At 35.2% G+C, this 27,343-nt stretch overlaps 1 protein-coding gene across 1 annotated transcript in view; it reads right to left on the bottom strand.

Annotated features, from left to right (window-relative positions):
* The window catches only part of LOC114325824 (uncharacterized), a 95,833-nt gene extending 74,558 nt beyond the window's left edge, over positions 1–21,275 (bottom strand). The window contains exons 1-5 of the mRNA XM_050646440.1: positions 21,191–21,275; positions 20,995–21,081; positions 14,560–14,743; positions 12,382–12,570; positions 9,856–10,056 (exon numbers count right to left, since the gene is read on the bottom strand). Of these exons, the coding sequence (XP_050502397.1) occupies positions 9,856–10,056; positions 12,382–12,570; positions 14,560–14,743; positions 20,995–21,081; positions 21,191–21,235 (706 nt within the window). The 5' untranslated portion in view covers positions 21,236–21,275. The remainder of the gene's footprint in view (positions 1–9,855; positions 10,057–12,381; positions 12,571–14,559; positions 14,744–20,994; positions 21,082–21,190) is intronic.
* Between the last annotated feature and the right edge of the window lie 6,068 nt (positions 21,276–27,343).

Genomic DNA, 27,343 nt, shown 5'->3' with positions numbered 1-27,343 from the left:
AGCAAGTAACTAAAGCAAGTTGGACGGAGTCAAAGAAAAAAGAAAATAGGACGAAAACAGCAATGGAAGAAGACACTACCGAAAACCGAAGAGAGAAAGAAATACTCACTGTCGGTGCGGACGCCTGCAGCGTACTTAATAGTAGTAACAGTAATGTTAAGGTGGTTAATCATTATTATGGCGACGGCGTCCGCATTGAGGGTGAAAATAGTAATAGTTATAGGTACAATAAGAAAAATGATGATTTTTTTATGAGAACATTTGATAATTTTGATTTTGTTTTTAATAGTGATGTAGACTTTAATTTTAAGAATACGGGTAAAGATAACAGAATTGTAAAGGTAGGTCAGAAAAACGAGCAAACTGCAATAATAAACCAAGATATAACTCCTCATACTTGTAATGTTAGGGAAAGTCAGGGCAATAATAGAGCAAAGAGTATTGGACAGGAGCGTCATCATCGGGTGACCGCTGGGGGCACATCGGGGGATTTTCCCAGCTCTAGTCAAATTAAGGCAAAAAATCAAAATTCAACAAGTAAGGCTGAAATAAAAAGTGGCCACGATGGCGACATAGAGAGTGAATGTACGGAAGAGACTAGAAAACAGGATAAAACAAACAAAAAGGTGAATAAGTACAACAGGAAAAAGAAAAATAAGAAAAAGGGAAAAGTTTTAATTGGAACTTGGAATATAAGAACATTGGGAGAAATAGGAGAACTACAAAACCTTATTGAACAAATAAAAACCTACAAAATAGATATTTTAGCGTTGCAGGAAATGAGATGGAAGACCGAAGACCGAAGATCTGGGAATATGGAAAATATCTAATATGTCATGGTAATTCAAGAGGTGGACAAGGTGGGATGGGCTTCATAATAAGTGAAAAATACAAACATGCGGTAAAAAGCTTTACTAATATAAATGAAAGGATAGCTATTCTGAAAATGAAAGGCAAGTTCTTTGATATTAATTTCATTAATGTGCACGCACCTACAGAGGACAAAGAAGCAGAAGAAAAAGAAAATTTTTATGCCAGATTAGACCAAGAAGTGTCAAATATAAACAATTATAGCGTTAAAATACTTTTAGGAGATTTAAACGCAAAAATAGGAAGAGAGGAATTATATCAGGGAACAATAGGTGCACATAGCCTGCACGAAATAAGTAATGACAACGGGCAAAGAATCATAGATTTTGCAACAGACAAAAAAATGGTGATAAGCAGTACAAAATTTCCACATAAAAATATCCACAAAGAAACATGGGTTTCTCCCGACATGAAAACAAGAAACCAGATCGACCACGTCTTAATAGACGCAAGACATGCTTCAGACATTTCAGATGTGAGAAGTCATAGAGGGGCAAACAGCAGCTCCGATCACCACCTTGTGCTAATTAAATATAAACAAAAAATTACCGCCAAAGAAACAGAGAAAGGTGAAAAAAAGATCAAATACGCTTCAGATATATTGGCCTCTAATGAAGAAAAGAGAGATACGAAAGAGAGATATGAAACGAAAATAGAGAACATAATTGAACAATATGATCAAGTAAATGAAAATCAGGTCAGAAATATCGAAGATAAATGGAATGTCTTAAAAGAAGCAGTGATAGCAGCTGCAAAAGAAGTAGTGGGGGAAAGCAAAGAACCTAGCCAAAAAATATGGTATGACAAAGACTGCCAGAGACTAATGGAACAAAAAAACCAAGCTAGGCTTAAAATGCTGAACAACAGTACGGAAGAAACCAAAGAGGAATATACTACAAGAAGACGACAATTAAAAAAACATCTAAGATTTAAAAAGAGGAAACACAATAAAGATAAGATTGAAAGGCTAGAAGAACATGAACAAAAACGTGAAATAAAACTATTTTATAAGGAAATAAATCTTGAAAAAAAAGGTTTCCAACCAAGAACAAAATTATGCAAAGACAAAAATGGGGTCTTAATAGCAGACGAGAAAGGAGTGCTAAAACGGTGGAGAGAACATTTTAATGAACTGTTGAATAATCAAAATCAACGTTACGAAATAGAAGAGCCAAGATTAGTAGGAGAGACTGAAATAGACCAATATGCACCAACAGAAGCAGAAATAAAAGAGGTAATAAAAAAAATGAAAAATAACAAAGCCCCAGGATGCGACACAATAACTGTAGAAATGTTAAAATATGGAGGACATAGAATACAGAGTGAAATATCAAACTTAATACTAGAAATATGGACCACAGAAATAATGCCGGAACAATGGAAAATTGCAGTTATATGCCCTATACATAAGAAGGGAGATAAGCTAGATTGCAATAATCACCGGGGAATATCACTACTAAATGTTGGATACAAAATATTTAGTAAAATATTGGAAGGAAGACTAAATAATATAATGGAACAAACAACAGGGGATTATCAAGGAGGATTCAGGAAAGGCAGGTCAACTATAGACCAAATATTTACAGTAAGGCAAACGCTGGAAAAATTCTACGAGCGGAATACCGAACTACATCATCTATTTGTAGATTTCAAACAAGCGTATGACTCAATAATTAGAAAGGAATTATATAGCGCAATGCAAAAGTTAAATGTACCAAAAAAACTAATCAGATTAGTAAAACTATGCCTAACCAACACCAAAGCAAAAGTAAGGATCCAAAATCAACTGTCCGATGAGTTTAACATTAATGAAGGTCTAACACAAGGGGATGCACTGTCAACAACACTTTTTAACCTTGCGTTGGAACAAGTAATCAGGAAAACTCCTATAGATAGGGATGGTACAATATTTACAAAGCTCAATCAGGTCGTTGCCTACGCAGATGATATAGACATAATCAGCTGGACATTAAAAGACCTAGAAAAAATTTATACATATTTTAAAGAAGCGGCACAGACTATGGGTCTAGAAGTTAATGTCTCAAAGACAAAGTACATGATAACAACTCGGGAAAAAGTACAAACGAAAAGCAACATATCTCTGAGCGGGCAAATATTTGAAAGAGTGGACCGTTTCAAATATTTAGGATCAACAATAACAGAAGGAAATAAAAACAGTGATGAGGTAACAGCAAGAATTTCTCTTGGAAACAAATGCTTCTACAGCCTACAAAATATCATAAAGTCAAAATCACTATCTATTAATTCAAAAGTAAAAATATACATAACAATAATGAGACCTGTAGTAATGTATGCATCAGAAACATGGACCTTGACTAGTGAACAAGAGGAACAACTTCTTAGATGGGAAAGAAAAATCTTAAGGAAAATATATGGACCTATACAGGAGAATGGAGAATGGCGTATAAGAATGAACCACGAAATAAATAGAGTGTTTAACAGACCGACTATCACAAAAGAAATACGAAGTAAACGACTAAGTTGGTTAGGACACGTAGAAAGGATGGATGATAAGAGAAATACAAAAAAAAGTACTTAGAAAAGAATTAAATGGGAAGAGACCGAGAGGTAGGCCTAGAAAGAGATGGATTGATGGTATTAACCAGGATTTGAAAGACCTAGGAATACGAGAATGGGAAAAACAAGCAAAGGAAAGAAAAGCATGGGCAGCTATAGTCAAACAAGCAAAACACACATAACGCCGAAAAGACCTCCTCAAAAAAAAAAGAAAGTAATATTTTAGATAAATCTCGTTTAGAACTTTTGAGGAGTTGTGCGTGTGGCTGGCCTCCACACCATGTAAAACTTTAGAGCCTAGAAACCCCAACGGGCGACCATGGCCCTCCATGGGCTGTCAGCGGTCACCGATGATGATGATATATTTATTGTACTTGTTAGGTAGGTATTTGACACTTCATGGTGTTAATTATTAACAATATCTGATAATAATACTAATATAGTATATTTACTGTACATATCTGAATCTTGCTTAATGTAGGTACATTTTACTGATCTGGGTGTATCCTATCTTCATATTTACCATATTCCTAGGTACTTATTAGGGTGTATAAATGTAATAAGTTAGGGTTTTTAAGTCTTACAGTGTTTATATTTAATAGCCTGAATAGTTCAATAGTGACTACATTTTTCTAATATTTTGCTTCATTTTCTGTTTTTCCTTTTATGTTCAATAAATATTTGTAGTTATAGGTTGTTTTAATGCTCAGAAATAACCGGGTCACCTTCTACTAACCCACAATAAATCCCTGAGATGAGATAGAGAGATTGACTGAATTTTGTATTATATTGTAACAAAATAATTATTGACCTACCCTCGTATACCAGCTCCCGTCTCCGCACAGACAGAACACTATCGATGTTTCGAGATACGCCGATGCAGCGCCGATGACGTGCAAGCGGTCACATGGACATAGCTGGAGATATATAGATATTTCTGGAATATCTGTATCGCATATATAAATAGGACATATTTGTAAATAGAGTTAGTCTTAAGCTAAAGTTTGTAAAGTAAACTTGTATAAATAAAAAATAAAGTCGTATATAAATTACGAACCGCTAGTTTTATTGTAATTAGAAGTAATTACAGTAAATAACCGCTACAGTGGTGTTAACGGTGTGGAGTGTAAATAAATGAAAAGTGAAAAAAAGACTTTTGAACTTTATTCGTCGGGAATAATCGGAGTGCATTAATTGTTCGGTATTCGGAAAGACTTTTGAACTTTATTCGTCGGGAATAATTGAAGTGCGTTGATTGTTCGGTATTCGGAAAGACTTAGACATTTTGAAAAGTACGTGTGTGCCGACCAAAGATGTTGCTACAAGAACTGACCATAAAACAGCTCCGTGAACAATTAGAAGAGTACGAATTAGACAGCAGTGGGTGCAAGATAGTCCTACAAGCACGACTCAAGGATGTCCTCACGAAGAACGGAGATGACCCAGAGACGTTCCACTTCCAGTCAGCAGAACAAGTAATCTTATCGAAATTAAAAACTGTTTCTGAAACGATCAATGAAACTTCTAGAAAAAGCGACGATAAATTCGAAAATGTTGCTAAAAGATTCGACGAGACTTCTCAAAGATTCGATGAGACTTCTCAAATAATTAAAGACGTATGTAGTCAAAACAATGAGAAATTCGAAAGTGTTTCGCAAAAGATTGACGAAACTTTTAAAGAGGTCTGTAGACAAAACAACGAAAAACTCGAAGAAGTTTGTAGACAGAACGACGAGAAATTTGAAGAAGTTGCTAGAACATTCGATAAGATGCAGAAAAGTGTAGAGATCGTAGAATAAAAGATCAAACAACTAGAGAGCATGATAACCGATACAAAAGTACAACCATCAGTTAATGCAGCAGCGTTAGATCCTGTGGTGAAAGATGAACTACCGAGAAACGAAACGTCGCATAATATGAGATTCAAATTACCACCATTTGATGGAAAGTCCTCTTGGTCCATATATCTTAGACAGTTTGAAGCTATTGCGACCGCCAATCATTGGACCGAACAAGAAAAGGCTGTTTCCTTGACTGCTGCTTTACGAGGTGATGCTGCAGATATATTAAGGTCAATTCCCAAGGGTCAAGAAAATTGTTACCAGACCTTGTTCACTCGTCTAGAAAAACGCTATGGAGATGCCCATCTACAACAAGTATACAAAGCACAACTGCGAAGTAGAAGTCAACGAGCAAGTGAGAATCTGCAAGAATTTGAAGCAGATGTGGCTCGTGTGGTGCGGTTGGCTTATCCAGAGGTGCCAGACAGCGTTTTAGAAGAAATTGCAGTAGATACCTTCGTCAATGGGCTGAAAGATAATGAACTACAGAAAGCTTTACGACTAGCAAGACCGAAAGTTTTAGATGAAGCACTTGCTATTGCCTTGGAACACGAAGCAGCTAGCCAAGCTTCACGAAACAATCGAGTAATAACCGTGGAAAAAGGCGATAAGAGAAAAGATGAACGTTTGGTGGAAATAGTACGGAGGGTGATTCGTGACACGATGCCGAAGAGACGCATGAAGAGGGCTGGAAGAGTTGGTTCAAATACAGATGCTTCCTCGATACGGCCATGCAGTGAAAGTTGTAATCACCGGCTTAAACTAGATGAACAGCTTTGCCCTGTGAGACGAACTACCGTCGTTAATGAGCAATGGCAGCCACAACAGTTACAAGAAGCCCAAGAAGACGATCCATGTATAAAAAGAGTATTGGATTGGATGCGTCGAGGTGAGAGACCTAGTTGGCAAAACATTAGTGCATGTAGTCCGGAAGTCAAGGCCTACTGGAGCCAATGGAATTGCCTGGTACTAAAAGATGATCTTCTGTACAGAACCTTTGAGAACGATGATGGTACAGAATCTAAGCTTCAGTTAATTGTACCTAAAAGTAAAGTGTCAGAAGTATTGCGTCAGTTGCATGACGGTACATCAGGTGGACACTTTGGTATTACGAAGACTCTGCAAAAGGTTCGAGAACGGTTCTATTGGGTGAACTGTAAAGATGATGTAAGAAGATGGTGCCGAAAATGTGAACCGTGTGCATCCGGTAATGATCCGGTTGGTAAAAAGAGAGCACCCATGAGACAGTACAATGTTGGAAGTCCTATGGAAAGAGTAGCTATCGACATTGCAGGTCCATTTCCAGAAACCGATGCTGGAAATAAATACATCCTGGTAGCCATGGATTATTTTACAAAATGGACTGAGGCCTATGCATTACCAAATCAAGAAGCTGCTACCGTTGCAGAGGTACTTGTTAAAGAATTCTTTAGCCGATTTGGTGTTCCCTTGGAGATCCACTCCGACCAAGGGCGAAACTTTGAGTCAGCTCTTTTCCAAAACGTTTGTAAATTGATTGGTGCCAATAAGACCAGAACAACACCCCTGCATCCTCAATCAGATGGAATGGTCGAGAGGATGAACCGAACGATGGGTAAACACTTGTCCAAAGTTGTATCTGAACATCAGCGAGATTGGGACCAACACATTCATTTATTCCTGATGGCCTACCACTCGGCCGTGAATGAAACTACAGGCCAAACACCAACCTGCCTGATGTTGGGTCGTGAAGTTCGTTTGCCCTGCGACCTAGAGTTTGGCTGCAGACCTTCCGAGGAATATGTTGCAGGCGAAGAATACGTAGACCGCCTGAAGTTACGAATGAACAACATTCATGAACTTGCCCGACAACACATCCAGATAGCCAGTGACAGAATGAAAGATCAATATGATTCTCGCTGCAAGAATGAAAGCTTCGAAGTAGGTGATCTTGTCTGGCTTTATAATCCACAACGTCGTCGAGGCCTGTGTCCTAAACTGCAAAGACAATGGGAAGGTCCGTATGAAGTTAAGAAGAAAATAAATGACGTAATATACAGAATTAAGAAGTTACCAAACGGTAAACCAAAAGTTATTCACATAAATCGTCTTGCACCATATGCTGGCTCAAATGAAACAGAGGAAGCCCGAGTCCTCCAACAGGAGATGAAAGATGCACCACAGCCAAGTTTTAAGGAATTTATGTCAAATTACGCAGAAAGAAAGAGTGCTAGATTCGGCGTGACCACAGAAGTTCAGCAAGATCTGTTTGGTGTTCCAGAAAACGTCTCTCTAGCCCACTGTGTTGCACAAGACCTCGAGATGACTAAAGGAATCTCGTCCGTATTCAATAGAAAGTTCGGCCGCCTCGACGAGTTAAGGAATCAACAACCTAAAATTGGAAGAGTATTGCGATTGGAAGATGGTCCTCGATCTTTGCTGTATATAGTGACCAGGAAGTCTTATACGGACACGCCAAGCTACGAGAACATATGGCGTGCTCTAACTAATTTGAAGAAAATGGTCTGTAATTATGACATCAAAGATTTGGCTTTACCAAAAATTGGCCATGCAGTAGAAAATCTGGATTGGAAGATTGTGAGAAGCATGCTGGAAGTGATCTTCAGAGAAACTGGCGTACGGATTACTGTGTGTTGCATGAACCCGAAGATGTCATACCCTTCAAAGACAGTAGACTGTTACTTCTTTTCTAGGGGTGTATGCAGAGCTGGAGAATCCTGTAGATTCCGCCATCCTGGGCCATCTAGAGTTGCTGATCGGGACGCTCAGATCTTAAGAGGGGAGCAGTGTAACAAAATAATTATTGACCTACCCTCGTATACCAGCTCCCGTCTCCGCACAGACAGAACACTATCGATGTTTCGAGATACGCCGATGCAGCGCCGATGACGTGCAAGCGGTCACATGGACATAGCTGGAGATATATAGATATTTCTGGAATATCTGTATCGCATATATAAATAGGACATATTTGTAAATAGAGTTAGTCTTAAGCTAAAGTTTGTAAAGTAAACTTGTATAAATAAAAAATAAAGTCGTATATAAATTACGAACCGCTAGTTTTATTGTAATTAGAAGTAATTACAGTAAATAACCGCTACAATATATTATGGAATATATTGATATTCATTTTATTTATTCAGTAACATCTTTATTTTCTTGTAACAGGAATTATGCATTAATTACAGAGAAATCTCACTAATCAGCACTACGTATAATATATTGGCTTCGATATTATTAAAAAGATTAGTACCATACGCCGAAGAAATAATTGGTGACTACCAGTGTGGTTTCAGGCCTGGCAGATCGACTATTAATCAAATATTTACAATAAGACAAATGCTTGAAAAGTATTGGGAATATAATCATTACGTGCATCAGATCTTTATAGACTTCAAACAGGCTTATGATTCAATTAATCGTGCAGCATTATGGAAGGCAATGATCGAGCTCGGCGTACCCAAGGAACTAGCTGTGGTAACACAAATGTGTGTAAGTAACTCCTTTGCACAAGTTAGAATAGGGGGAAAATATCAAATGCTTTCTGCGTAAATTCTGGACTGAGACAAGTAGATCCGCTGTCCCCATTGTTGTTTAACCTGGCCTTAGAATATTTCATGCGAAAAATGTATCCAAAAATAAAAACCAGACATAACTGCTCGGGGAGCAAAAAATCATACTCGCCTTTGCCGATGACGTAGACGCAGTAGCACAATCAACATTAGAAATTAAGGATATCTTCTCGAGATTTGAAGAAGCTGCATTAAACATCGGTCTAAAAATAAATGAAGACAAAACAAAATACATGGTCGTCTCAAAACAAGAACGACGGCGAATAAGGCAAAACATTACTATAAACGATCACAACTTCGAAGTGGTTAAAGAATTTAAATATCTAGGAGCAACAATCACAAATGACAACAAATTAGAGCGAGAAGTTGAAACGAGAATAATGGCAGAAAACAGATCTTTCTTTGCAATGCAACATCTAATGAAGTCAAAACTTCTTTCACGAGGTGCAAAAATTCAGATATAAAAGACCATAATACGACCAGCAGTCTCGTATGGAAGCTAAACATGGACACTAACAAAAAGGGAAGTAAATAAATTGCTGGTGTGGGAACGTAAAATCCTTCGACTGATATATGGCTCTTGCAGAGGCAGCGTGACAAACGAATGGAGACGCAGATACAATAACGAGCTAGAGTGTCTATTCGGAAAAGAAGATCTAGTCAGATATATGAAGGCGAATAGACTCAGATGGGCAGGGCATGTGATACGCAGTAACGACAATCGCCTTATAAACAATGCGTTCTAGGAAAGACCAGATGGAAGAAGCTCTCTAGGACGGCCTAGAAAAAGGTGGAAAGATGCAGTCAAAGATGATCTAGAGAAAATGGGAATGCGACAATGGGAATTAGTGGCACAGGACCGACAAACATGGAAGGCAATATTAAACGCGGCAAAGACTCGCGAAGAGTTGTAGCGCCATTGATGATGATGATGATGATGATGATGATGCAGAATTCTGTTGGATTTGTATCTAGATAAGCGAACAGGCGACGAATGCATATTGTAGATCCTATGCTGGTCAGATTGTACTTACTATAAAATACAGGTAACAAATCCATGCAGCAGATTCCAAATGATGTGAGATCGTAATTTGCAGCAGACTTAGGCTTATCACTTTTGACTAATGATGACGATTTGCTTTTAAGAGTCGATGATCTTTCTGAATTAGTTTTTGACTCATTTTGTGACTTTCTGGATTTCTTTTCCGCCTTACTTTTTTCAGATCCTTTAGCACCTAGATAAATATAAATTAAATTTTAGTAAATTTAGTTACAATTGCATTGTTAAGTTATGGAAAATCAGTTGGGCTAACGCAACGGGAACCCGACACCACAACCCTAAAGGTGCATTTATACGGGCCACTAAAATTGCATATTTTCGGCGATATTCAGTAGAAATATTGCTCAGCGATATTTGTGAAAACAGATATACATATTACGTATGGCCTCTCAACAATAATAAAAAATATTTACTGCAATATTTCCAGCCATGCTTGTTGCATTATATTTCCGTTTTAGACGAAAAATACCTTTGAAGTAGTGACGAGGCGAAGTCAAAAATAAAGATGTATGATAGGTAAAAAAGAAAAATAAAAAGCAGAAAATGTGGATACTCCCTTTTTTAAGTAAACTCAAAACAATGAGTAACTTAACTATGGAAATAATGCTAGATAATTATTTGTTTAAGAATTTTACAAGGATGTCAAAAAGTGATTTCTAACTATTGTTTTCACCCAATTTTGAAAAAATGTGAAAACGTTGAATTATCCACGTCTGTCCGTCCGTAAACACAACTCCTCCGTCATTACACCAGGTAGAATGACAAAATGAGGTGTCGAATGAAAGCGTATAACCCAAGGGTGGTACTAAATATTAGAATTTTGACCTCGGACTAGAACCTAGGTTTTAGAAATGAAACCGGAAGTAATGTTTAAAAGTCGTTGAAGATTACTAAAGACGAGAACAAATATATACTTCCGGTTTCATGACTGTCTGTCCGTCCGTCCGCGAATATAACTACTCCGTTATTAATACAGATAGAATGGCAAATGAGGTGTCGAATGAAAGCATATAACCCAAGGATGGTACTAAAGATTAGAATTTTGACCTCGGACTTTAGGTTTTCGAGTTGAAACCGGAAGTACCGTTTTAAAGTCACAGAAAAAGTATAAGCGATATATTATTAGACGTGCCTTAGTAAGATGGCAATGTATCCTTTTGGTTTTTATATCATTTCCGGTTAAAAAGTTCAAAACGGAAGTGTCATATTATAGTCACAGAAATAGTACATGTGACATATCAATCGAAGCGTATTGAAAAGTCAAGCTTGAATCTTTAGTTCCGGTTTTGAAGTCATTTCCGTTTAAACAATTATGACCGAAAGTTTAGTAATAATAAGTCAAAATTGGTGAAATTGTTTATGAATTGACGCACAGTTACACGATGAGTTCCAATATCGACTTCCGGTTCTACTTTTGGTTACTTTGGGTGAAAACCTATGACTTACGAAGTCCAATAATTACTTATTGTTTTTTCATTTGACGACACATTCATTTTTTCTGTCTATATTTGACAAAACCAAATTAAATTTCAACAGAGTAGCCGAGCATCGTGCACGATTTTCCACAGAAGTTCGGTTCGATTTTATCGGCAACGCATCAGCCACTAACTGCAATAGTGTTCAAATACCAGCATTATTTCGGTCACATGGCTCGGCCATACGCCATACGGAGATATTTTCATTATATGCTGTAATGTTGCCAGCAACATACCGAATATATATTGCCGGCAACATATTGCTTTAAAAACTAGCCCGTCTAAATGCCCCTTAATAAAACTTATCTGTTTCTTGACATATCTACCTCCTCTAAGCCCAAAAACAGACGAACCACTCTGTAGTGCTACTCGGTGGCCCCACAAAGTAGCATCCGATAATTAGGCGTAAATTCTTATGTAAATTAAACGTGCCATTCCAGACGAGCGACAGCGACCAGCCACTGTCGCCAATCCTAGCTGCTAGTGGCGTCCACTACAAAATCGTTGGCGCTACAAAACCACCTGCTTCAGCCACTTTGTAGCGCCACAGAGTAGCGCTGCAGAGTGGTTCGTCTGTTTCTGGGCTTAAAGTTATTTTTATATATACAGTGATGAGCGCGCTAATAACCGGCAAAATAGCACAAAAGATGGAAAACATATTAAGTTTTGAGATAAAAAGAAATAAAACTAGTTGAGTTGGGAAATTTAGTGATATTAACCTATTAATTTACATCATATTGATTGTTTCCCACCTTTAGACGTATCGGACGAGTTTGGCAAATACCACTGTCACAGTTACAGTTTTAGTTGACATACTCCTCTGATACGTGTAAAGCTGGGAAGCAATCAATATACTGTAAATAAAAAGGTTACTATCGCTTTCCCAGCTCGACTAGTTTCATTTCATTTTATCTCACAACTTAATACGTTTTCCATCTTTTGTGCTATTTTGCCGGTTATTAGCGCGCTCATCACTGTATAGTTTTGTTTTGAGATAAATTTTTACCATAAAAATGTTCACTAACTTTTATTCCGTTTGTTCCTTTTGTTTTTTGCCTCTTCTGAGATCTCCGTTTTTCGACCTGTGAATGCTTCATAAATACTAATAACACTATCAAATGATTTGGTCAAAGGTATATTCTGCAGCGGTTTAGTCAATTGTATTTGGGAATATAAGCTACTATCGATAGTGCCTTGATTTTGGGTAACAATAACTAAAATCAATATGATAACAATTAATACAATACATCAATACAGGGTGGGCCAATGAAAACAGTCCAGCTCGATATTTGGCAGTATTTATTAATTTTAAGAAAATGAGGAAACGGGTCGTTTTTTTATTGTTCTAAGAGGGACACATTTTTACGATACATACATCTGTCATTTGTCAACCCCTCCATTCCACTTCCCCATGCTCTTATTTTTAAAGAGGGAATATATCATGTGCGGCATATCATTAGAAAGGCATTTCGATCGAATATTAAGACATAGCCATTGTCCATGATTTTTTTTTCGAAATTTGCACCGTTTTTAAAAAAATTCTTAATTAATTTAAAGAAAAACACCTGTTAAAAATGAAACGTAACGCCTATGGTTTGCTAATATGTCATTTATGTTATGACATATGTCATTCAACAGACAAAATGACATATTAGCAAAGCATAGGCGTTACGTTTCATTTTTAAAAGGTGTTAATACTTTAAATTAATAAAGAATTTTTTCAATGGCGGTGCAAAGGACCCCGCAGAATCTTATGGGGAATGGCTCTCTGTCAAATGCTCTGAAACTTTGGATTCTCGTATTCCTTGATGTGTAGAACAAAAGACTTAATGGGCCCATAGCTCCAAAAAACATGGTTTTAAGTTATAAACCTCTGAAGTTATACAGTGAGGACGTTTGAGTTGGAATAAATCAGTCATTTTCTCGAGAATGGGCGACTCTGGAGATAAATTCCGAATCAGGTCGATTTTTATTTTTAAATTATAATTTTTTGGCATATATGTCATACTAGTGACGTCATCCATCTGAGCGTAATGACGTAATCGATGATTTTTTAAATAGGAATAGGGGTCGTGTGATAGCTCATTCGAAAGGTTATTCAATTTTGTATTCACTAATATAAACATTAACATAATTATTTATACAGGGTGGCCAAAAAACTTTTTTGAATTAAATTAATTGAGACAAAGAGAAGAATGTATATAATTTATTTAATTCGAAATACATTTTACTGTTTCCGAAAAGAGGAAAAAATGTTTATTTGATAAATAAATATTGTTTTCGCTTAAATTCAATATTAAAGCTGTCACCCACCTGTCTCTTAGCAGTTTGAACATTTAATTTAAGCGAAAAGCAATGTTTATTTTTCAAATTAACATTTTTTTCTCTTTTCTGACCGCAGTAAAATGTATTTTGCATTAAATAAATTATATGCATTCTTCTTTTTGTCTCAATTTATTTCAAAAACATTTTTTGGGCACCCTGTATAAATAATTATGTTAATACTTATATTAGTGAGTCTAGAATTGAATAACCTTTCGAATGAGCTATCACACGACCCCTATTCTCATTTAAAAAATCATCGATTGCGTCACCACGCCTAGATGGATGACGTTACTAGTCTGATATATATCCAAAAAATTATAATTAAAAAAAAATGGCCTGATTCGGAATATACCTCCAGAGTCGCCCATGCTCGAGAAAATAACTGATTTATTCTAACTCAAACGTCCTCACTGTATAACTTCAGAGGCTTATATCTTAAAACCATGATTTTTTGGAGCTATGGGCTGCTATGGGCCCATTGAGTCTTTTGTTCTAAACATCAAGGACTGCTAGAACCCAAAGTTTCAGAACATTTGACAGAGAGCCATTTCCCATAAGGTTTCTGCGGGGTCCTTTCGAGAAGGATCACAAAAAGAAGAAGATGAAGAGGAGCTAAAGAGCTGCAGCTTCACTGCCGCAGAAAGGAACCTCATGTGGCTCACGAGACGGTTGTCTAGCCTGTCAGTCTAATAAAAAATATATTGAGCATTAACTTTTGTCGACGTTTTAAAATGCAGTTAATGGATAAAACACATGCTTTTAGAAATTACTAAATATGAGTATGTATTTAAAAAAAAGAACACATATTTTACATAGTTAGCTTTTTGATATTTTAAAAACTGATTTGACAAAGAATTTTACAAAAATAATCTACTTACAAATTAAAGGTACGGATACAAGGGCATCCAATTCTTTTGGATTGTTCACATTGATTGTTAGGCTAAATGTCTGATTAACGGGAATAAGATCATCGTCTAGTATAGGCAGTGCAGTAGTGTTGCCGATAATTTTATCGTCATGGTTTATTGTTGTAAGAACTTCGGCTACTGGAAAAAAAGGCTTCTGAAAAAATAAAATGTTTTAGTCTACGAATATTAGCATCAATCATCATCACGTAGCGCATCACAACCCTGGTTGGGTCTTGGCTGACTGTACAATTTGTTTCCAATTTGTTCGGTCTTACATCAACCTAGGGTCAAATGGAATGTTCATTTTCCGGAGATCTGCTTGGATGTTATCTCTCTATCGCATTCTGGGACGCCCTAGTGGTCTTTTGCCTGTAGGAATCTCCTCCCATACCAGTGTTACAAGTCTCTCGTTATGAAGTCGGTGCACGTGGCCTGCCAATTTTAATCACTGTGATTTAATTTCTTTGTTTGTGTTCAACACAAACAAAGATGAGTTCTTTGCTAAAGTTAACGACGAAATTACGAAAATTGGAAATAGAAGAGAATTGGTAGTTATGGGAGACCTGAACAGTAGAGTAGGTCGTAAAGTAGATAATAAGGTGGTAGGTCCCTACGGAGAAGTAAACCAGAATGATAACGGTGAGAGGCTAATTGAAATATGTGAAAACCATCAATTAAAAATAACCAATGGATTTTTTAAACATAGAGATGTACACAAGTACACCTGGACCCAAACTACAAGAAATTTAAAATCAATTATAGACTATGTCATCATAAAACAAAATACTAATATGCAAGTACAGGACACGAGAGCATACAGAGGAATAACATGCGGTTCAGATCATTATGTCGTAAAATCAAAAGTAACCTGTCCATTTAGATATAAAATAACACATAATCAAACAAATTGTCAACCCCAACAAGAAGAAACTTTGGAAAAAAGAAGTTATAATTTGGATAGTTTGACCCAAGAGAGTACAAGAATACTATATCAACAAAGACTGGATGGCAAACTAATGACTATAACTGAAACATCAACAGTAGAGGAGGTATATAGAAACGTAGTCGTTAGCGTTAAAAAAGCTGCAGAAGAAGCACTCGGCTTTAACACTCAAAGACAAAGTGAAAAACTATGGTGGAACAAAGAAATAGAAGCACTCGTAGAAGAGAAAAAGCAAGCGTATATCAGATGGCTGAGCAGTAAACAACAAAAAGATAGAGATGAATACCTGGAACTCAAAAGAATAACAAGAAGAACAACAGTAAAAGCAAAAAGAGAAATGTGGGATAAGAAGTGCCAGGAAATTAATACCTACCTGGGAGGCAGAAAATGTACAGAAACGTGGAAGTTCCTAAATAAAATAAGAACTAACGAAAGGAAGAGCACAAACATTCAATTAATATCCACACAAAAATGGGAAAAGTACTATGGGGAACTACTGACAGAAAATAGGGACGAATACTTATCTCAATCACCAACAGAGGTTAACATTGAAGGAGAATATATAACAATACAAGTGACAGAAATTAGAAAAGCTATAAAAGAACTGAAAAACGGTAGGTCTCCAGGACCAGGGGATATCCCAGCCGAACTAATAAAATGTGGATCACAAAAATTGTTTGAAACCGTCACTTGGTGCATAAATCAATTTATAAATGGTTCTTCCGTACCAGACGAGTGGAAAATTGCTTATATTTCGTCGATCCATAAGAAAGGAGATAAGCTTAAATGTGAAAACTATAGAGGGATATCAGTGACTAGTACATTCAGCCGTTTGTATGGACGAATAATTAGAGACCGCATTGAGAAGGAGTACAAAGACCAAGAGGAAGAAGAACAATCCGGTTTTCGAACAGGAAGAAGCTGTACTGATAATATCTTCTGCCTCAAACAACTAATAGAAAAAAAATTAAGCACAAATCAAGAAACCCACCTCATGTTTATTGACTTGCAGAAGGCGTACGATACAGTTCCTGTAAACAAACTCTGGAACGTGTTACGACAGACGAATATTAGTGTCACCTTAATAAAAGCCTTAAGAAATTTGTATGAAGGGTCAACATCACAAATAAAAACTGGAAACAGATTATCGCAAAGCTTCCTGGTTAATAAAGGTCTACGTCAGGGGTGTTGTGTATCACCGACCTTATTTAAAATATATGTTGCAAAAGCATTGAAAGAGTGGAAACGAAAATGCAGAGGCATGGGCGTAGACCTTGGAGAGATTTGCTTATATACATTGCAGTTTGCTGATGACCAGGTTGTTATAGCAAACGATAAAGATGATCTAGAGTACATGGCAAGGAAATTACAAGAAGAATATAGAAAGTGGGGATTAGAAATTAATACAGAAAAAACAAAATACCTGCCAATAGGTACCGAACTATCGAACATCACATTAGAAAATAATGAAATCATCATGCCCTGCGACCATTACACATATCTAGGAATCGTTTTTGACACAACGGGGAAAGATGATGAAGAAATAAAGAGAAGAATAACACAATCCAGAAAAACAATAGGTTGTCTAAACAGCGTACTATGGAGTCATGAAATAGGAAAAAGAAGAAAACACAATATCTACGAATCTCTTATTAAAAGCAGTCTATTGTACGGAGTAGAAACTTGGCGGATAACCGAAAACAACAGAAGAAAACTGGAGGCAGTAGAAATGGACGCTTTTAGAAGATCAGTAGGAGTGTCACGCAGAGAGATAATACGTAATGATGAGATAAGACAGCGAATGGGGGTTGACGGCTCTCTAACAACAGACATAGAAAGAAAACAGCTGATATGGTACGGACACGTCCAGAGGATGGATAACTCAAGACTCCCTAAAATAATTATGCAATGGGTACCACCAAACCGCAGAAAGAGAGGAAGACCCAAGAAATCTTGGAGAGAGGGAATAACGAAGGCGATGAGCGCAAGAGATCTTAGAGAGGGCCAATGGGATGATAGAGTGTCATGGAAATTAGGCATCGGACAACGTCGCAAGACGTTTTAAAACCGATTGATATATATAAGATTTAATTTCTTGAACAATATTACAGTCTTCTGTTGTAAAATGCCTTTAATTCAATATTGGTTCTGATCCTATGCTGGTTTTTGGTGATGTGGTGGTGAGGTCCGAAAATGTTTCTAAGTAATTTTCGTTCAAAACGTCTGAGCTTTTCTTCGTTATTTTGAAAGAATTGCAAAACAAGGGACAAGCCATCAAAGAACTTGACTCATGTACGGCACATTAAGAGTGCGTATGAAAGAGTGATAAGAGCCGATGTTGAAATAAAGCAAAGGTGGTATGGGTACTTTAGAAAGTTGCTAAACGAAGAATACCAGAGTAGAGACAGAGGATGCGGGATCCCAATTGAAACGCTTATTGTATAAAGGGAATAAGTCCACTGTCAAAACTGACCAAGTCAAATATTGTGCTTTCGAGATAATTGATGTTGAATATTCTGTAATTTTATTTGAATTTTTTTTTAAATCATTTTAAAAGGATATGTATTTTTTCTTCCCATGTATTAAATGGTTGAAGTTAGTGATTCTAAGTAGCTCTAAAAATCGCACTAACCTTTTTGTTTTTCGAAAAAAAAATTGACTTGGTCACTTTTTGATGTAGAAATTTGCTCAAATTTAAATCATGGTCACAAAAAGATGATTATTTATCAATAATAAATCACAAAGAAAATACTTTTAATTTTATTTATTTACAGTGTAAGGCTGAAGTTTCAAACAAAAACATTTACTTTATTTTTTAAATTTGAAAATGATAACAAAAATGTAAACGTTTCTCTACTAGAATTAATCTGAATCCGAATAGGAGAAGTAGAGCTAATCTGAATCCGAATCGGACAATACTGATGGCTCTGGAGCAACATCTTCCCACTCTGATGGTATTGACTGATACCCAAGTATGAAATTCAGAGGGAGTTGTTCCTGTCTACACAATTTTAGCAGATACTGCTTTTTAAGTTTAGAAATAGGAATTTCTTTGGAGTAAAATAGTAGTTGAATTTCTTCTATAAGATTTATAACTCGTTTAGTACGCCCAATTACATTGAACATAAGAAAGTCTGGATCACTATAGTTGTACTTAAAAAATATAGTGCGGTTGGTCTTCTTCATATCACATACATATAATTTTTAGCCAATTAACACGATTTCAGTTTTCGTCAATGGTTCTATTTTTAAGAGTACCTATATTAGCAGCTAGAGTATTTATATCAAGAAAAGCATTATACCTAATTCCTGTACGTTATATGCATCACTTTTTTGTTTCAGCCAGTCTAAAAATGTGTAACTAATCATACATAGTGCATACTGGAACATTATTTTTAGCATTTTCTATGGCACTGTGCATAATATAATCTGCTTCCATTTAAGAATGCCCAGATTCTAAAAAATTATACTGCACAATATTTAAATTTCTGTTTTATACGATAAAATGAAAGATAAACTTAATATCTATTTTTCCAACACGTGATCGTTCAACAAATAAACATACAACGTATAGATAAATCTAAAACATAGAAAAGTGACCAAGTCATAATATCCAATTGTCGCAGTTCAATGTTGACATGAATAAAATATGAATCATATTTCATGCAAAAGTGACAAAAGTGAAAAGTCAACATGTTCATTTCTTCCAGTCTGTTGATATGCATATCAAGACATAGACATTTGTATGTTATGTGTGTTGCGGCATCATACCTTATAATTTTGCCTTGGGAATTTTTTCAGGTATTCGGTTAGTTCTTTGGAGTGACTTGGTCACATAAACTAAAAATCGATAAAAATTGACTTGGTCAGTTTTTGCAGTATACCCACGATACATTTTTAAATTAACGTCGACCGATCAATGAGTATTATGTATAAGGGAAATTTGTTTCTCTCACCATACGCGAAATATTGCAGGATAAAATTTTTATTACGCGAATAAAGGGAACTAGTCCAGGACTAGTTACCTTTATACAATAATTCTTGTGGTGCCACTATCGTTTTTGTTGTTTTGTTTACATATTTGTTTATTTTATTACTTCGGTTAGCTGTAACATGTGTGTGCATTAGTAGTTTTGCTGATAAATATTAATATTTTTAAACATGAATATTTTAAACAATATTCATTAGCATCATGTCTCATATCTCTGATGCAAGTAGTAAAAGTATTAAATTGAGATGAGAAGGGAAACGGAAAAGGGGGAATTGAAATCCTGAAAATATAAGAAGAGTGTACGAATTAAAGCGCGATTACTTGGAAAAAGTGATGTTGGTCAAAAAGGAATTACAAAACCTGATCGACAAACAAGAACAGGACTGCAGGTGTGTACTTGTACAAGGTTTATGTTTATTACTATGTACAGGGTGTCGCCTTTTCGATATATAGATGAATGTTATATTGGGAGGAAATCTACTTATGTACCTTAATATATACCTATGTAAGTCTTAACTTACATTTTCGAAGAAGATAAAGAATTTTTTGAGCAATTTACGGACTGGCCTAGGACCAATGAAGAATATGATAGTGATTAGTTTTTTTAAGTAATAAGCTTTAAGATTTATTTTAGGCCTTATTTGTAAAAATAAACGTATTTTTTATACATAAATTGATAAGTATTACCTGTAGAGAAGCAGCATTATTTCGTCTATTATTCATTTATTTTATAAAGGACACAAGTCCCAACCCTTAAAATAGTCTTTTTGGCCTTAATAGTTTTCAAAGCCAAATTTGCTGGATCATATGACACTCTATTAGTTTATTTCTACATTTGATATGTAGAACAAAATTTTATAGGTCTTCAAGTTTCTAAACTATTTAGTTTTTTTTGAGTTTTTTTAAAACTAAGTATTGCGGACTTATACCCTTTATACTTTATACAATAAGCGCTTCAATTGAGAATGTAATACCATGCATAACGAGAGGCGAGGTTGTCGAGGCGTTAAAAAGAATGAAGAATGGTAAGGCAGGACCTGATGGAATACCTATGGAGGCATGGAGGTTTGGAAGGCTCTAGGAGAGGAATGGGTTGATAGTTTGTGGCAAATGATGAGTAAGATATATGAGGAAGAAAGGATGCCCAATGCATGGAGGAACAGTGTGATGGTATCATTGTATAAAGATAAAGGGGACATTCAGGACTGTAAGAACTATAAAGGGATAAAGTTAATGCCACACACACACAATGAAAATTCGGGAGAGAACTGTAGAGCGTAAGTTAAGAAGAAATATTTCGATAGGAGAAGAACAGGGTTCTTCTCAACAGATGCCTTGTCTCTTGTCTGCTTTAAGATAGTTGATAGAGAAATACGGCGAGAAGAAAAACAAGATAAATTCGGTATTTATAGATGTTGAGAAGTTATTTGAAATCTAAAAAATCAGACCTATTATACGCGATTATACTTACAATATTCTGATAATTTTCTATAAGAATGTTGATGACTTTGTACTTTGGCTCTGGTAAGGCATCGTCTACGGAATGTCTTGTATCAGACTGAAATTTTAAATATACAATTATTATTAAATTTCTAGTGATACCTACGTTTATTTGATAATATATTTAACATTATTTTATTTATTAGTATCTAATAAGAAATATTTACAGCTTTTGCAGCTTCCGTTGCACTTTTGCTACTTTTTGGAGGCATTTTAATACTGTAAGAAAGATGACATTTAGATGTAAAAAAAGACAAATGTATGGACAGTTTGTCAGTGTGAAATAAAATCTTTATCCATTGTAAATACGCAATGACGTCATAACAAAATTTAGTTATAAACCAAAGCAGTGGCGTACTGAGCATAGTTCCGCGGATTCCGCAGGGCCCGGGACCCGCAGGGGCCCACTTTAACGCGCTTTTTTCTTCTTTTAGTTCTAATTTGATGGGAACATTTTGAACTACACTAGTACACACATAGGAAATGTAACTGCTTAATAGATTTTAATTTTTGTGTAGGTGCCTATAAATAAAAAAGAAGAATTCTCAAAAAATTTGAAAACAAAATTTATTGAAATACAGCGTACAAATACAGTGTGTAAGGTTCCTTACTAGTTTTACCTGCTTTCCAAAGCCCAATTTCAACACCTGTAAAGGCTAACCGCCAGGGCCTGCCTACACGTGATAACTAAAAGACTTTTTATATTAGAGAGATATCGAAACCCTATTTAACATCGTCCTTTAATAAAAGATCCTTTATTTTGACATAAATAACCATGCTTAAATGTCAAAAGTGTCAAAATAAAGGATCTTTTATTACCAAACGACGGTTTCGATATCTCTATATTATCAAGATTCATGAATAAGATTTCGGTAGGTAAACTAAAAAGTTGCAAATATGCATTGCAAGGTTTATACTGGGTCATAAAAATAATCCCAATACAATAGGCTCGATACTCGTGTTTATAGAACCGTCATCATTCAGCCTGTACTTTTAGCCAAGCCGCACACCAAAGAAATATGAAACGAAAAACATGAAACATGAAACGAAAAACATGTTTCATGAAACTAAAACACTGCTAAATAAATCTCAAAGTCCGCCTACCAATGAAACTAGTGTGATTCATGCTCATGACACATTTTTATTTTCGGAGAGTTTTATAAATGGCCGGACGTATATTTGTTTAGCAGTGGTTTATTTCCATGAAACGTAATTTACGTTTCATGTTTCTTTGATGTGCGGCCGGGCTTATATATGTAGGTAATTCTTAAAAATTGAAATTAAATTCTAAATACAGACAATAGTGGTAAGAATAACAAGACCCTATGACACTAATTTCTTTTTAAGAAAATCTAGTCGTTTGATAAAAGATATCAACCCCACCGTTATCCAAGGATTTTTTGATGTTTTTATTTATAGATATGTATATATAAATTATATAAAAGTATTTAAATTTAAAATAAATGTAAAACCTATTTTAGGATGGGGAAAAAGGATTTATTTCGCGACCGTCATCTCTCCGGCGAAATAAATTTTGTGTGTATATGTATTGAAGTGAAAACTTCTTTAGGGACGCTGTGCACTTTTTGGATAGGAAAAAGAATTAAATTGGCGACCGTCATCGCGACCGTCATCGCTTCGAGAAAATAAATTTTTGAAGTGAAAACTTCTTGAGGGTCGTTGTGCACTTTTTGGATGGGGAAAAAGTATTAAATTAGCGACCGTCATCGCTTCGACGAAATAAATTTTTGAAGTGAAAATTTATTTAGGGACGTTGTGCACTTTTTAGATGGGGAAAAAGTTTTAAATTGGCGACCGTCATCGCGACCATCATCGCTTCGGCAAAATACATTTTTAAGGTGAAAACTTCTTTTGAGGACGTTGTGCACTTTGTAGATGGGGAAAAGGTATTGAATTAGCGACCGTCATCACGACCGTCATCGCTTCGGCGAAATAAATTTTTGAAGTGAAAACTCCTTTAGGGACGTTGTGCACGTTTTGGATGGGGAAAAATTATTAAATTAGCGACCATCATCACTTCGACGAAATAAATTTTTGAAGTGAAAACTTCTTTAGGGACGTTGTGCACTTTTTGGATGGGAAAAAGTAATAAATTAGCGACCGTCATCGCTTCGACGAAATAAACATTTGAAGTGAAACTTCCTTAGGGACGTTGTGCTTTTTGGATGGAAAAAAGTCATCGCTTCGACGAAATAAATTTTTGAATTGAAAATTTCTTTAGGGACGTTGTGCACTTTTTGGATGGGGGAAACGTATTGAATTATGGACCGTCATCGCGACCGTCATCGCTTCGGCGAAATAAATTTTTGAAGTGAAAACTTCTTTAGGGACGTTGTGCACTTTTTGGATGGGAAAAAGTATTAAATTAGCGACCGTCATCTCTTCGACGAAATAAATATTTGAAATGAAAATTTCGTTAGAGACGATGTGCACTTCTTGGATGGGGAAAAAGTATTGAATTTGCGACCGTCATCACTTCGCTGAAATAAATTTTGTATGTATGTATATAAATTATGTGTATGTATACATAAATAGCATAGGGCATAAGCATCGTGTATATGATATAGGTATAGCACTCTTTTTTCCTATGAAAGAACCCAATTAAAATTGGTTCAAAGTATGTATCGACCCGCCGCCGTCTTTTTGCAATAAACTAAAACTATAAAGTTAAAAGTAGTCCGGCACCGTCGCCGTAATCCCCAATTTGTTCTGCACATCTGGGCCAACGTCCATATGTGAGACCCTTATCCCGTTCTCGTACTAATAATTAAGAAAAATGATATACAGGGGAATTTAAAATATAAGGTAAACTATTTACAATCTTACATATGTAGGATATATGTATATATTTAACTTATTTATAAATGTATCATATGCAATTTGAGAATCTATTTTGTTGATATAAATTTCATTCCAATGTTCATTTTTTAAAAGCTGTGTTAGTTTTCCGATATTAAGGTTTTTAATTATGACTGGAGATTTGTATGTAGAAAATTTTTGAGTTTTATTATTTATAAAAACGGATGGCGTAAAGTGATCGTGATCAGCCATGTCAGTATGAAAAACAATAGGATTAATTAATTTACTGTTTTAATAGTCTATTGTTTTTTTTTAAGTTTGTAATATCAAAAGTAAATAAATTTCGATCAAAATAGTGTTGTTACCTTTTTTGGTTGTAAAAAAATCGTGAAAATCACCTTCTAGTTAGCATCCAAAAAGATATTAATCGTTACCGCTTGACAAAAAATTACTTTACTTATTGTATTTAAGATATGTAAGATTCGCTGGTTCAAAGTGCTTATTTTTGAAAAGGCTGTAGTCAAATTCATCTTAAACGAGTCACTAATCACGAGTGTATGCAAATTTTGAACCGACATGTCTTATAACCAATTTTTCTCTTCAGGAAAACAAAAAGTCAAAAATATTCAGAATAGAAAAACCTATATTTTTTATACTAGTTGAGATTTTTGGTATCACCAATAATTACTTAGTAAGTTATTTTGAAAAAAAAATTTCAAAATTATAAATTTTTTTTTTATTTAAAACCACATTGTTTCAAAAATGAGCACTTTGAAGCGGTAAAACTTACAGATCATATAAGCAATACATAAGTCAAAGTCAAGTCATTTGGGATGCTAATTAAGGTGTGATTTTTACGATTTTTTTACCAAAAAAAAAGTGTCCAACTTTATTTTGAGCGTTACATAGTTACTATTGAATATTTTGTGTATTTTGACAACGACACCCGATTTGGGTGTCGAAACGTTAATAAAATAATTTTTTTAGTAAAATTGTGGCTTATTTTCCATCAAAACTAGTTAATTGATTATTGATGCTAGAAACTAAAAAATAACAAAAATATAGTTTTTTTTTAATACTAAAAAGTTGTGATGACTTTTTCTCGAAAAGTGCTTCATTTTTGGTTATTTCACGTTGAAATATTCGATTTGGAATTTGACGAATAAGAACCTACATTTCATGACCTACTGGGTTTAACCTTTAACTACCCGCGCATCAAGTTATAACATAACTACACGCGTGGCGTACTTTGTACGCCACAAGAAAATACACTTAAAAACAGCGGATTTGTTTAATTTTTTTTGAAAAAATACACTTAGTTGTTTGTTATAAACCTTATTCGGCATCAGTGAATACTTCGAGTTCCTTTTCAGTAAGCCAATTGGGATTTATAACTGGAATCATGGAATAACTGGATTCCATGATAAATAAAATTACTAATAAAAAATTTTTTTAAATGTGATTTTTTACAGGAGAAAAAGTATTGTTTACAAAGAAAAATATATTTTTTGCCATAATGACTAAAAAAAAATAAAATATGTACTTATATTACGACTTATAGTAATATAATCCTGGGGTACCTATATTGTCCACCACCGGAAACAACAAATAATAAAATGTAAATTACGATCTTTCCAGAACGCCGATTATAATGAAACTAAAACCAAATTGTAAAGCACATTCCAGTGATAGGTTAGAAAAATAAGCAAGGTCAAAAATTAAATTTTTAAATATATTTCCAGTAGAATTCTTATATCTGGCGTACAAAGTACGCCAGGGCGTGTAGTTAAAGGTTAAAGACTTCGTATATACACCATATTTTTCACTTTTTATAAGCTATATTTTTACTAAGAATATTTTTTTCGAGAACATACTTACTTTTTGAAGTATACTTCTTTTCATGAGCATTTTTCAGTGCGTCACAAATGATAAAATAAAAGGTAAGTCCGTGATAATATACATTTTAGTGACATGACATTTTAGTTAAATCTGACAGTTGTCACATTTTATTTGCAATTTGGCATAAAAACAAATCAATTGTGTTTATTGCATTTATAAAATGGTATTTTCTTTGATTTGTATAGTCTTATAAATTGTACAGATTATATTCGTAGATATATTATATAATTCGTAAATATTTTTTTTTTCGATTATAGCGTCATCTATTGACAACTAGAATAAATGTTATAAAATGTCACCGATGAAATGTAATCACCGACGTGCGTTTTTTTCTGTCACATACAATTTAATGCGTTAGAATGAAATCGAAAAACTGTGACGCACTGAAAGATGCTCATGAAAAAAAGCATATTGGCGAGAAACCGTCTCAAAACGTGTTTTTTTTTGAAAAATGAACAAATTCACTCACAAATAACTCGAAAAGTATTGACTTAGTGAAAACTCTATAGAACTTAAAGGTTGCTTAGAATTAGTCAGTTTATCCAATTCCGGACTTATCTTGAACGTATGTTTTTCAACCGAGAAGGGGTGAAACACCCCTAGGGCAGAAGAACACATCGGCACAATAGGTAAAAATCACTTTATCACTTTTTTGAAGTTATACTTCTTTAGGCACGAGGGTGAATTTTTACATTCCCTGGCGCATGCGCACACCGACAGTATGGTATTAGTCGCTACATCTTTTAAGTTATGTAGCGCAAATAAGGTGTTCGTGAAAAGAATATATTATTAGGTAGTGTTTTTAGTAAATATATTTATTATAATTTTTATGTCTGTGGATTTGTCTTCCTCCTTATAAGTATTATTCAAAATGTTTATTTTCAATTAATGTATCTGTCACCTTGATCGTAAATTGTAATTACGTCCGAGAAATGATCGACTGAATACAAAAGCGGTGGTAGCTGATCGGTAGCGGACTGGGACGTTTCGCCGTTTCGCCGTCGAGCCACTTCGCCGTCGGCCGTTTCGCCGTCGAGCCAGTTCGCCGTCGTCCGTTTCGCCGTCACCATCCCGGCATTGGTTAAGTTTACAAGAACGTGATAACATACTAACTTTTTTTATACTAAATGTCAGTGTAAATAAAATGCTGATGTTGCTAGTAAAACCAAAAACAAATCATTAAATAGATAAATATGACTATTATCAGATTCCCGGAAATAAACAATATTGAGAAAAGGGATTTCAATTTCAATTGTTTTTACTATATCAAAAATAAAAAACTTTATTATGCAAAAGTATATAATCGTTCGAAAACCATTCAAAACTTATATACAAGTAATGATCATCCCGAAATTATAAGTACGAATGCTAACAACGAAATGGCGACGGCGAAATGGCTCGACGGCGAAATGACTCGACGGCGAAACGACGACGGCGAAATGGCTCGACGACGAAACGGCGACGGCGAAATGGCGACGGCGAAACGGCGACGGCGAAATGTCCTAGACCCGATTAGTAGAGCATTCGCCTAGGAATCGAGAGGTCCCCTGTTCGAATCCTGACAAAGTCATATCCATTTTTTTTTATTTTTGGTATTCTTT

This window comes from Diabrotica virgifera, chromosome 3, assembly GCF_917563875.1.
Source record: "Diabrotica virgifera virgifera chromosome 3, PGI_DIABVI_V3a".
NCBI lineage: Eukaryota > Metazoa > Arthropoda > Insecta > Coleoptera > Chrysomelidae > Diabrotica > Diabrotica virgifera.
The sequence above is the reverse complement of the archived record's forward strand: the minus strand, read 5'-3'. Positions and strand labels throughout refer to the sequence as shown.